The sequence below is a fragment of the Camelus ferus genome, chromosome 12 (genome assembly GCF_009834535.1).
Source record: "Camelus ferus isolate YT-003-E chromosome 12, BCGSAC_Cfer_1.0, whole genome shotgun sequence".
NCBI lineage: Eukaryota > Metazoa > Chordata > Mammalia > Artiodactyla > Camelidae > Camelus > Camelus ferus.
Genome location: NC_045707.1, coordinates 6,416,769 through 6,430,681, shown reverse-complemented (window position 1 = coordinate 6,430,681; position 13,913 = coordinate 6,416,769). Strand labels below are relative to the sequence as shown.

The 13,913-nt window shown below is 39.4% G+C and overlaps 1 protein-coding gene and 1 non-coding gene across 2 annotated transcripts in view; both read right to left on the bottom strand.

Moving 5' to 3' along the window:
* Positions 1-13,913, bottom strand: part of MEI1 (meiotic double-stranded break formation protein 1) — a 58,589-nt gene that overhangs the window by 21,450 nt on the left and 23,226 nt on the right. The window contains exons 16-19 of the mRNA XM_006174698.2: positions 11,390-11,450; positions 10,275-10,372; positions 6,034-6,202; positions 1,869-2,016 (exon numbers count right to left, since the gene is read on the bottom strand). Of these exons, the coding sequence (XP_006174760.1) occupies positions 1,869-2,016; positions 6,034-6,202; positions 10,275-10,372; positions 11,390-11,450 (476 nt within the window). The remainder of the gene's footprint in view (positions 1-1,868; positions 2,017-6,033; positions 6,203-10,274; positions 10,373-11,389; positions 11,451-13,913) is intronic.
* LOC116667849 lies at positions 13,734-13,840 on the bottom strand. The gene has a single exon (XR_004324903.1). It is a non-coding gene; the product is annotated as a U6 spliceosomal RNA (small nuclear RNA).

Sequence of the window (13,913 nt, the reverse complement as noted above, 5' to 3'; positions counted from 1 at the left end):
AAGAACTGCATCCATCCCAGTGATCCCAATTTCAAACATCCCATTTTACCACCACCACTCCTATCTTTCCAACTCACTCCCTCTAATATTTCAATCCAACAATTCTCTGACCCTCGTCAAAACCAAAATCTTTGGAAACACTTACTCTCTCTTATTCTCACACCTTACTTACACTGCTGTGTCAAGAGATCCTATGGTGCCAACTTCAACATATACCCAGAAGCCACCGCTTTTTACCACCTCCTCTACTCTCTCTTGCCTGCATTATTGCTGTAGCCCCCTAATTGGTTTCTGCACTTCCATCCTTGTACTCCTTTATTCTGTTGTCTCAGAAGCCAGAGTGATCTTATTTAATTCAGCCATGAATTAAACCATAAGACAGTATGAGATCATCAAAGCAATAAGTTTAGAGAAAAAAGAAAAGCAGTCAAAGACTGAGCCCTGGGGTACTACAACAGTTAGAGGTCAAGGAGATAAGAGAGAATCACCAAAAGATACTGAGACATAACAGCCAGAGAGGCAGGAGGAAAACCAGGAGTACATGGTATTCTAGATGCTAAGTAAAAGCAGAGTTTCAAAGAAAAAGAGATGCTGTTTATAGGTCAAGTAATATTTTAGTCACCTAAAATATAAATTATTGGTTTTAGCCATGTATCTATTATTGGTGACTTTGATAAGTGCATTTTCAGGGATGTGGTAAGAATGAATGCCTAACTGGAGTAGGATCAAGAAAGAATGGGAGGAACTATATTCAATATCTTGTAGTAACTTATGATGATAAACAATATGAAAACAAATATATGTATGTTCATGTATGACTGAAGCATTATGCTGTACACCAGAAATTGACACATCATAAACTGGCTATACATATATATACATATATATATACACACACACACACATATATATATACACACACAAAAAAAGAAAGAATGGGAGAACAGGAAAGCCTGAAGCATCTTGTCATACTAGAAAACTCAAACTCTGTCAAAGAGTCGTGTTAAAAGGACTTAGGAGCTACCTTGAATAGGCTCCCACTGGCCAAAGATAGGACAATTTGATCCTTAAAAAGGATAATAACTACAGTGAATTGAAATCATCAGATATTTTTAAATCCATGAGCTCATAATAATACTAAAAAAAATCTTTGGTCACTTTTAGAGAATGCTAGGCAACCAACTCATTGTCTTGAAAACTGGTAATTAAAGGGAAAAAATCAAACATTCAATCTATGCTTCCTATACAATCTACCATTCAGAGTAACTGAATAATTGATGAGAAGTTTCTTTTTATACAAGTATTACATTAATAAAGAGAAAATGACAGAATCAGGATATTATTATTTCGCAATCCCTAATAAATTAATGGATCTAGGCAATGATCACTAATGGCTGCTAACACCACAAAGAGCCTGATTAACAATGATCTGGGCCCTCACAACACACTTCGTTAGATAAACTGTCACCTGGACATACCTCACATCTCTCCCCCCATGCACAAACCAGAGGTGATACTAAGAAAAGAGCCTGGGGAGTTGATCAAGTCTGAGTTGGGGTCCTGGCTTCCCCATCAATTAACTGTGTGACCTAGAGAAAGTTACTTTATTTAAACTAAGTCCTGATTTTATTATCTATAAAACAGAAATAATAATCTCTGCTTCCCAGGACTATTGAGAGAATTAGCTAAGTTACATAGGCACTGCATGTATCAGTACTCTACCTCCCTCCACTCCCCCACCACAGTCACTCACCTATCCACCCTCCCTTTCTCTCTCTCTCTTTCTGCTGCCTCCCTTCTCTATACACACACCATCATGTATCCCAAGGAACCATGATGTAAAGAGGTACAGGAGTTTTGGTTCATACCTCGGGTAATGCACCACCTTTGTCCTGGCAGATTGCAAGTAGATAGATGGAAGCTCTGAAGACCACCAGTGGAGGGTGTTCACCCTGGTCCTGCAGAGACAGGAGGAAGCTTTGCACAGCCACAAATAACTCCGCCTCTGAGACAAACCTGTGGATCAAGGAAAGTCTGAGTAAAAAAGGCAGATATGGCTATCTTACCTTGCCACATCCTCCCTCAGCCACTATTCTTCTGCCCTAGCATGTCCACAGCCTTGTGACACCTTGTACAAAACTGTGCTATATATACTTAAAACATTGTCACATATGCACAGCACATAGTTCTATGCATTGTGCAAGGCTCTGTTAGAGGCCAGAGACTCCTCATTCACACCTAGAAGGTGAATCATCAGCCAGCTGGAGCAGCAGTGTTAAAGAGCAGGATGCCAATTCGGGGGTTCAGGAGGCCCTGCTTTAGCAGCCAGCCCACCTTTCTCTTCTTGTATCTATCATTAACATTTGCGTGTTCTGGGGGGAGGGTATAACTCAAGTGGTAGAGCTCATGCTTAGCATACACAGGGTCCTCCCCAGGTTCAATCCCCAGTACCTCCTCTAAAAATAAATAAATAATTAAACTTAATTACCTCCCCCCTCCAAAAACAGTTTAGTTAATAGTATTAAACCCTCATGCATATGATCAAATGATTTTCAATGAGGGTGCCAAGACCATTCAATGGGGAAAGGACAGTCTTTTCAACAAATGGTGCCAGGAAAACTGGATATGCAAAAGAATAAAGTTAGACTCTTACCTAACACGATATAAAAGAAAATCAACCCCAAATGGATCCAGACTTAAATGTAAGACCTAAAACTATAAAACTTCTAGAAAAAAAAAAAAGGCAAAAGTTTCATGACACTGAATTTGGCAATGATTTCTTGGTTATGACACCAATGGCACAGGCAACCCACAAAATGGGAGAGATCATTTGCAAATCGTATATCAAAGAAGGAATTAATACCCAGAATATACAGAGAACTCCTAAAACTCAACAACAAAGAAACTCAAACAATCTAATTCAAAAATGGGCAAAGGATTTGAATAGACATTTCTCCAAAGAATATATACAGATGGCCAATAAGCACATGACAAGATGCTCAACGACACTAATTATTAGGGAAGCGCAAATCAAAACTATGAGATAATAACCTCACATCCATTAGGATGGCTACTATCAAAAAAGTAAAAAATAAAAAGTTTTCGAGAGGATGTGGAGAAATTGGAAAACTTGTGCACTGTTAGTGGGAATGTCAAATGGTATAACTACTGTGGAAAATAGCATGATATTGCCTCAAAAAAATTAAAAATAGAACTACCAGATGATCTGGCAATTCCACTTCTGGGTATAAACCCAAAATAATTAAAAGCAGGGTCTCAAAGAGATATTTGTCCACCCTTGTTCACAGCAGCATTATTCACAATAGCTAAGAGGAAGCAACCCAAGTGTCTATTGACAGATGAATGGATAAGCAAAATGTAGTATACACATATACAATGGAATATTATTCAGCCCCCAAAAGAAAGGAAATTCTGACATATGCTACAGCTGATGAATCTTTAAGACATTATGCTAATTGAAACAACCAGTCACAAAAAGATAAATACTGTATGATTCTACTATATGAAGTACTTAGCATAGTCAAAATCATAGGGACAGAAAGTAAAATAGTGGTTACCAGGGGCTGAGGGCAGGAGGGAATGGACAATTATTGTTTAATGGGTATAGAGTTTCAGTTTTGCAAGATGAAAAGAATTCTGGAGATGGATGGCAGTAATGGTAGCTCAACATTATGAATGTATTTAATACTATTGAACTGTATACTATAAATGGTTAAGATGGTAAATTTTATGTTTGTGTATCTTACAATTTAAAAATTAGGAAAAATAGTAATGTGCCAATGTTGATGTCTTAGTTTGGTAAATGTACCATAGTTATGTTGGTATTAGGAGAAAATGGGTGAAGAGTATAAGGGAACTCTGGGTATTGTCTGTAACTTTTCTGTAAATCTATAATTACTCCAAAATAAAATATTTATTTAAAAACTAAAAATAAAATGTATAATAGCCATAATATAAATATTATACTACCAAAAGAGTAAGGTACATGTACTAGCATGGAAAGATGTTCAAGATACACTGTTAAGTTAAAAAACAAGCTGAAGACCTTATATTATATCCCATTCTGTGTATTTTTTTGAAAGAAGTATATTTGTGTTTTTTAAAACACAGAAGAGGGTAACAACAGTTAACTCCAGCAGATGCATAGGGAAATATTTTAACTTTATATTAAATCATTTTACTTGAATTTTTACAATCAGCATGATTCTTAAAATAAGAAAAAAAACTTTTAAAGAATCATATTGGTCAAGTGATTTTCAATGAGGGTGTCAAGACAATTCAAAGGGGGAAAGAATAGTCTTTTCAACAATTGTGCTAGAACATCTGTATAAGCCACATGCAAAAGAACTAAACCCTTACCTCACACCATCACAAAAGTTAACTCAAAATAGCTATATATAATAGGTAAAACTATAAGGGAAAAGAACTACAGAAGAAAATGTAGGAGTAAATTTTTATCATTTTGGGTTAGAAAATAGTCTCTTAGAATCAATACCAAAAGCATAAATGATAGCAAAAAAAATACACAAATTTCATCAAAATTAAAATTTGATTTCACCAAATTTAAAAAATTTTATGCTTCAAAGGACATCATCAGGAAAGTGAAAGGATAACTAACAGAATGGGAGAAAAAAATTGCAAATTGTATATCTGATAAGGAACTTATATCTAGAACATATAAAGAACTCTTACAACTCAGTTAAAAAAGGGGTAAAAGATCTGAATTTATCCAAAGAAGGTATACTAATAGCCAAGAAGCACATGAAAAGATGCTCAACATCATTAGTCCTTAGGAAAATGCTAATCATTAGTCCTTAGGGAAATGCTAACCACAACACAAAAACCACTTTATACCCAGGAGGATGGCTATAGTCAAAAAGATGGACGATAACAAGTGTTGACAAGAACATGGAGAAACCAGACCCTTCAAATATTGCTGGTAGGATTGCAGCCACTCTGGAAAACAATTTGGAAGTTCCTCAAAAAGTTAGACATAGTATTACCATATGACTCCTCAATCCTACACCTGGCATATAAAGAAAAGGAATAGAAAACGAGTTCTCAAATAGATACATGTACACGCATATTCACAGCATTACTATTCACAATAGCCAAAAGGTGGAAACAGCCCAAATGCCCATCAATGAATGAATGGATAAACAAACTGTGGTACATGCATACAATGGTATATTATTCAGCCATAAAAAAACAGATACATGCTACAAACATTATGCTAACTGAATGAATCTTGAAAACTTTATGCTAAGTGGAAGAAGCCACGTGCAAAAGGTCACATATTATATGATTCCATCTATAGGAAATGTTCAGAATAAATCCATAGAGACAGAATGCAGATTGTTGGTTGCCAGAAGCTGAGCAGAAGAAGGAATGAGGAGTGACTGCTTAATAGGTAGGAGGTTTTACTTTGGATTAATAGAAATGTTTTGGAACTAGACAGAGGTGGTGGTTGCACAACATTGTGAATATACTTAATGCCACTTTAAAATGGTTAATTTGTTACATCTATCAAAATGCATCAAATTGTACATCTGAAATATGTGTAGTTTACTGTACAGGAATCATACCACAATAAAGGTGTTTTAAAAAATGGTTAATTTGTGTTATATAAATTTTACCTCAATAAATTTTTTTTAAGTTTAAGGAAGAATAGTCCTTTGATTTTAAATTTTAATGGTATGTATAGTAATTTTTAAAACCAAAGTAAACCACTGAAATTTTTTTCAGTCAACGAACAACACTTTCAGGGATATCAAGGAATTCACATTAGCATCCAGGCCTCTGTCTCTCAGCACTGTGACTATCCATCTGTCTCAACTCTCTCTCCAAAATGTGAGCCCCTCAGGAATACAAGCCATTTCTCACTTACCCCTGTGTCCCCAGTGCCCAGCAGCAGGCTTGGAAAGGATGCCTCTGTAACTATTTTTTGAACTGAACTTGGCTACAGATGTTGGTCCTAGAACCAACCATCAGCCACCAGCTCTGAGCACTGACCTGTCCCCGTGGATGTAGGCCAGGTAGAAGAGGAGCAGGATGCAGTACTGTCTCTGGCGAGCAGCTCCCTCCACATACTGGCGATCCAACAGAAAAGCAAGGCTTTCAGGGCTCCTGCTGTTTATCTGGGGCAGCCCGTGCTGAAGGAGCTCAGACACCGCAGAGAGTTCTGGGCAGGGAACAGGCAGGAGAAAGCCACACAGAGAAAATGGGAGAGCAGATAATGAGCACATGAGTATCTACTACATACAGAATACTGCACAGGGTAGCAAGGATACATGCAGGATAAAAGGAAATCAATCTCCTCTTTCTCTTTACCAGGAGAGACTCAAGGTAACATGTGGAAGGACATGGATATATTCATTCACTTGACAATGTTCACTGAGTGGCTACTCTAGGTCAGGCTGTGAAACACGGGCCCTACCCCCAGTAGCTGGCAGCTGGTAGGGAAATACAGATAATGAGACAGATAATTGCAGGACATGTGATCGGTGCCACATTCAAGTGTGGAAAAGAAAGTGACTCATGCCACCTGTGATGGAGAGGGCAGGTTCAAAGAGGAGGGAACTGCGGAAGGTAATACACAGGCAGAGAAAGGAGAGAAGAGACTCCTTGAAACAGGAAGCAAGGTGTTCAGAGGCATGGAGGCATATATAAGGACATGCCATGTTTAGAGGGCAGCAAGTTCAGTGTGACTGGACCATCAGTTAATAGATGTGGAGTGTCAGGAGTTTGGGAACTGTGTGATGTAATTTGTAACTGCACTGTGAAAGACCCTGAATGCTGAGTATAGAATCTGGATTTTATCCCGAGAGCAGATTCCTAGATTTCTTATGGAATCTCTGTTTCAAAAAACAAAGAGTATTTTAATACCTATGAAAGAAAAGGACCTCAGGGCTTAAATTTTGAATAAAGTCAACTTACCCTTATTTTCCACATTTCACCAAGGACAAGAGAAAACTCTTATCACTGTGAGATATGCCCCACAGACTGATGTTTGGGGACAACGGCTGAAGGCCAGGGGAGTTAAAAATGTTAAGACTTGGTTTTCAGATAGATCTTCCAGCAATCAGTGAAGATTGGTTGGAGGATGAGAGACTGAAAGCAGGGGGCCAAGTTAGAGGTCAAATGAAAGAGTCCATCTTGCCAGCGCAGTGGGCCAAGTAGAGGGTGAGAATGGAAAATGCCCCACACCCATGTGGTCGCAGAGCCAGGTCAGGTTTCCTAATTCTAAGTTTAGAGCTTTTTCCACCAAAGCACACTATGATCAAGCATAATATCCTTGAGCCTCACACATCCACCTGCCCTTTCTCCTGTTGTATAAAAGAAAGAAGCAGTCTGTAAGGTTGGCTGCTCTTCCTGGTGCTCTGGGATTTGACAAGATCTCAGGGTCTGAGGGGGCAGATGTGTGGGACTCCTCTTATTCCAACGAGAGAGGGAGCTGCCAGCAGCAGGGAGCTGGTGCTCGTGAGCACAAGAGGCTGTGGTGATCTGACTGCCACCAAGGCTATGTCATCGTGCTGCTCTCTGCAGGCCAGACCATGCCTGAACAGGCAGAGCTGGGCCCCACACAGAGAGCAGTGGGCAGTACAGTGAGAGAACTAGGAGCCAAGCCACATTGGAAGGAGTGAAAATGCTCACCTGTGCTTCTGTCTCTCAGCATAGTGTCTGAGAAAGACAAAGGAGAAAGTGATTTGGGAAGGGTGGGAGGAGAAGACACAATCCACATAAATGTAAAAAGAGGAAACCCAGCCAGCATCAATTCTCACCCACAAAGAGGGCACAACATTTGTTGAATGAGTGAATAAAACAATGATTAAATTGTTTTATCTTACAGCAAGAGGGAGAGGTCTAGGATAGAGGAACTCCTTAGGATAGAGAACATACCATAATGATCATTGTCTCCACAGCTGCACCTAGGCCTCCCCTGGCATGTAGCAGAAGCTCAGTGAACATTCAGCAAAAGGAAAAACTTCCAGCTCTCAGCCCTGCATCTGCTGTTCCCCCTGCCTAGATTCTGCATGGGGTTCCTTCACCTCACTCAGACCTCTGCTAACATGTCACCTCCTCACCTCCTCATGACCACCCTATCTAGAATGTACTTCCTCCTCCCATCACTATCACTTCACCCAGTTTTATTTTTTTCATAGCATCTATCCATTCCTGACATTGTATCTATGTATTTACTGTCTGCCTCTCCCACTTCATGAGAACAGGACTTTGTATCCTTATCAGTAGTTCCTGAAATAGTTTAGCACACAGTAGGTGCTCAAGAAATATCTCTTTTGTGTATATATATATTTTTTTAATTGAAGTATAGTTAGTTTACAATGTTTTGTCAATTTCTGGTGTACAGCATAATGTTTCAGTCATACATGAACAAACATATTCATTTTCATATTCTAAGAAGTATTTCTTGAATGGAGGAACAAAGAAATGGAACAGGCTGTTCAAGATACTTTGAGCAGTTTAATCCAGAATATATAAACAGCTCATACAACTTAATAACACAAAAACCAACAACTCAATCTAAAAATGGGCAGAAGACATAAGCAAGCAATTCTCCAATAGGCATGTGAATAAATGCACAATATCACTAATTATCAGAGAAAGGCAAATCAAAACTACAATGAGATGTCACCTCACACTGGTCAGAATGGCTATCATTAAAAAGTCCACAAACAGTAAATGTTGAAAAGGGCGTGGAGAAAAGGGAACCCTCCTATACACTGTTGGTGGGAATGTAGTTTGGTGCAGCCATTATGGAAAACAGTATGGAGATTCCTCAAAAAATTAAAGATAGATTTACCATATGATCCAGCAATCCCACTACCAGGCATATACCCAAAGGGAACTTTAATTCGAAAAGATACATGCACCCCAATGTTCATAGCAGCACTATTTACGATAGCCAAGACATGGAAACAGCCTAAATTTCCATCAACAGATGACTGGATAAAGAAGATGTGGTATATTTATACAATGGAATACTACTCAGCCATAAAAACCAACCACATAACGCCATTTGCAGCAACATGGATGCTCCTGGAGAATGTCATTCTAAGTGAAGTAAGCCAGAAAGAGAAAGAAAAATACCATATGAGATCGCTCATATGTGGAATCTAAAAAAAAAACAAATAAAGCCTAAATACAAAACAGAAATAGACTTACAGACATAGAATATAAACTTGTGGTTGCCAAGGGCGCAGGGTGGGAAGAGATAGACTGGGATTTCAAAATTGTAGAATAGATGAACAAGATTATACTGTATAGCACAGGGAAATATACAAGATCTTATGGTAGCTCACAGAGAAAAAAATGTGACAATGAATATATATATTTTCATGTATAACTGAAAAATTGTGCTCTACACTGGAATTTGACACAACATTGTAAAATGATTATAAATCAATTAAAAAATGTTAAAAAAAAAGAATAAATTAATGCCATCTGCAGCAACATGGATGGACCTAGAGATCATCATTCTAAGTGAAGTAAGCCAGAAAGAGAAAGAAAAATACCGTATGATATCACTCATATGTAGAATCTTAAAAAAAAAAAAAAGGACATTATAAACTCATCAACAGAACAGAAACGGACTCGCAGACATAGAAAACAATCTTGTGGTTACCAGGGAAAGCAGGTGGGAAGGGATAAATTTGGGAGTTTGAGATTTGCAAATGTTAGCCACTATACATAAAAACAAATTTTTAAAAAATTCTTCTGTATAGCACAGAGAAGTATATTCAATATCTTGTAATAACCTTTAATGAAAAAGAATATGAAAACAAATATATATGTATATGCATGACTGGGACATTGTGCTGTACACCAGAAATTAACATATTATAACTGACTGTACTTCAATAAAAAAATTGTTTTTAAGATACTTTGAGCAGAGTCTCTGGAGGTAACAAGCAGAGAGCAAGAGGCCTGGTGTGAGGGACGATGCAGAGAAGATGGTCAAGGGGAGGAACTGGTCTTGATGAACTTTAGGGTCTTTTCGACCCTTAAAATCTAAAGGTCCAAGAGCCTTGGATTCCATGGCTTTCTGATTCTATTATCTCACCTCCCTAGGAAGCAACCTACAGTTTCATCATTCCATGATTCCGTGGTTCCTCTAGGTGGCTTTAAGCCAAGATATCTTACCATTGTTCTGGCTCACTACTCAGCGAATCAGCAAGGCATCCAGACTCTAAAATACCACGGACCTCATGAGTGGTCAAACTACAGCATCTTACCTTCTTGGGAAGGTAGTCCTGTCTTCTCTGGAGCTGAGAGGAGGTTAATGCACATGTAGTAGAGGAAACTGGAACACACCTGGTTTAGGGCTGAGTGACTTAGAGGGAGAAGAGGAAAAGAGAACAAGAGAAAGAACATTGCTACTTTGGCTAGGACAGCATTATCCCTGCCATGTACTGAAGCACCACTGCTTTGTGTCAGAGCCCAGTGAAATTCTAACTATGGCCCTGGTAGAGAAGGCCCAGAGGTGGCTATGAAAAGTAAGTATGGAACCTGCTGCCCACAGATGTAACTTAGGCACTTGGCCCATATAGGCATTCACTAAAAGTTGACTGAAAAAAATAAATCAAGGAGGGCTAGTAAGCTCCAATTTAGTAAAACATATAACCAAAAGTGTTCTTGGATCAGGGAAGGGCTGGGAGTACCAGAAAAGAGGAAGGTATTGAACCAAAAATGGGTAGTTAAGAAGAAATACAAACATCCAACATTAAGACTTGGAATCCAGGTGGATCCCCATATTCTCTCCTGAAAGTTTGCTGTTGTATTCAGAGATATGGAAGGAGAGCTAGATACTACACTGTGGTCACCTTGAGGGCTATAGGCAGTAACAAGTGGAATCTGCCAAGTAAATGCAGAGACAGGTGGTAAATCAAAAATGGGGAGGCACAGAAGGCTGCTCTAAAAACCTAACAAGACAGACTGAAGCAGCAACCCCTCTACTTTGAATAAGAGACTTTCTCCTCTGGAACTGCTGGGCTGGCAGCAATTAAGAACAGGACTGTCTCAACGGACACTGCATCAACTACCCTGTGAGGGCTTCAGCTTCCTTGTTTATAAAATGTGAGGTTAGACAAATGATCTCTAAGAGCCCTTCTAGTTTTGATGTTACAGGTGCTTATCCAAGTATCACATGGAATGAGAGTCTTATCAGAACTAGATTAAATAAAACTACAGAAGAATGTCTAGTTCATACCACCAGTTGCTGAGTAATTGACATTGTGTCAATCCCCCCGCAATCCTATGACTAAACCACACCAATCAGAAATTTCCACTTGTCCAGTGAAGAAGAACATTTGACCCCTTTGCCACTATCTTTACCTGGGATCATACATACCTCAGGCCACTGCAGAACCTGGCCTTCAGTTCCAGGGTCAGTTGTATGAAGGATGAGGCAGCTTGGGAGAAGTGGGAAGAAAGTAGAGACTTAAACCAGGCTCGTTACAGAGATTCCTAAGTCTGGGTGGTTCTAGTTTTGGAGTCACACAGACCTAGGTTCAAAATGTGCTCCATCACATCTAGTAGTGTGAATCTGGAACATTTATTTAACTTCTCTGAGATTCTGTTTCGATATCTATACCTCACAGGTTGTTGTAAAACTAAGTAAGATAAATGCATATAGAACATCTAATAAATACTCAGCTCTGAGTAGATGCTGAATAAATGTTCATCTTCCTTTCTGATGGACATTTTGCATTAGCTGGTGACCCTGGCCCAGGCCCCTGCTTTGCCTGACTCTCCCAGTCTCTCCACTCCCACACCAGCCTGCAGCTCTCTCTCTCAAAACTGATGTCTGTCCTGCCTATCCTGGGCCCCTGTAAAGGCAGGATTCTAGACAAGTACATCAAGAGCTCCCACCACACCCGCTCCAATGTTGGGGAGAATCTGTATTCTATCCTAAGGCTAATGGATGGGACATTTTTCAGTCCTCGTTTTACTTCTGGGATGCATTTGACACTCATGACCACTCCCTAATCTACAAAATTCTCTTCACTTGGCTTCCCTAATGTCATATTCTTCTGGTTTTCTTCCTTCCTCTCCAACTGTTCCTTATTAACATCCTTTGGAGTCTTCTGCTCCTCCTGACCATTGAATATTGTGCTTGACTTTGTCTTGGTCCTTTGATCACCTCATTTTACACACCCTTGAGGAATCTCACCTGCTCCCCACTAGAGAATTGGCCCCACAAGAACAGGGGTCTATTTTGGTCACTGCTACATTCTCTGCTCTAGGACAGTGCCTTTCATGTAGTAGGTACCCAATAAATGTTTATTAACTGACTGAAAGGCTGGATGCTGAAACCTGCTATACCTACTGTGAGGAAAACAATGTTGCCCGCCATCCCAGTTCTTCAAGGATCAAGCCGTGAGCCACTGCAGTCACTCAGCCCACTGACAGTGCGCCCTGAGGGGAACTCATGATGGAAAAAAACCAGGAAACATTCTGTGCTTTGGATATACTGGCCCCTAGATAGTTAAGATGCATATCTAAGGAAAAATTTCAAATGACTCTAGATCCTTGCATCTTTCCCATATACAAAAAAGCACTAGAATTCAGTAACTTGAGATGTTTGTTTTTTGTGACTAACAGTATTCTTCTCATGCTTGACTACATATTTTCCCAGCAAAAAAGTTCATACATACTCTGGCTCCTCCCTTACCTCTTCGGATCAGTTCCTCAGAACTATCTGATAGGCTATCTCCTGGGCTATAGTCCTTAGTAAGGTCCCCAAATAAAAGTTAACTCACAACTTCTATGTCATGTGTTTTTTCCATTAGTTGATATTGTATTTAAAGATCAGATCTCTCCCTTGACTTCAGACACATAGTCAATTACCTACCTAACAGCTCCACTGGGACATGCAACAGGCGTCTCACGCGTACCCACATCCAAATTGATGACATCCTCTATTGCCTTCCCAAACCACATCCTCCTACAGTGAGCCTCCTCTCAATAAAAAACACCACCATCCACCTAGACGGCAGACAGAGGCCAAGGCATCACCCTAAACTATTCCCTCTCCCTCATGCCCTACATCTAATTGTTCTATCCCTCCCACCCCACCCACCAACACAACCTTAGTTCCTAACACCAACCTGAGTTAATGCAAGAGGCTGAACTATTTGCCTCCAATCTTGCCTCCCTCTAACTCATGGTCCACACTATTCCAAGAAGAATCTTTCCAAATCAGCAATCTGAGCCTGTTGTTCCCCTTCTTTAACACTCAAGTACCTAAGATAAAGTCCAAATCCCTGACATGATCAACAAGGCCCTGCACAACTGAGCCCTGGCTACTTCTCTATGGTAGAATTTCCACTGCATGCTATGTGTAAGAAATAAAAGAAAAGATAGAAAATGATAATGATAAAGGGCAAGCATAGCACAGAGATTTAAAAAGCAGACTCTAGAGCCAGATTAGATTCCCTGAGTTTGAATCCTGGGCACATCACTTCCTGTATGACCTTCGGAAAGTTGCTCAACCTCTCTGAGTTTCATCAGCAGAATGAGGACAATCATAGTACGTACTTCCTAGAGTTTTCAGATAATTAAATGACTTAATACATGAAAGCATTTAAAACAGTATCTAACACATAGTAATAATTTAATAAAAATTATTATTAGTTGTTAATTATTACTATCATTCTCTCTACTCCCTTTTCTTTTTTTCTTTTTTCCTTTTTTGAAATATGGAACACTTCACGAATTTGCGTGTCATCCTTGTGCAGGGGCCATGCTAATCTTCTCTGTTTTGTTCCAATTTTAGTATATGTGCTGCCAAAGCGAGCACACTCTCTACTCCCTTTTCTGTTTTTGGTTAACCCCGCTTCCTATTTTCACCATCACTACACTTTCTAAGGAAG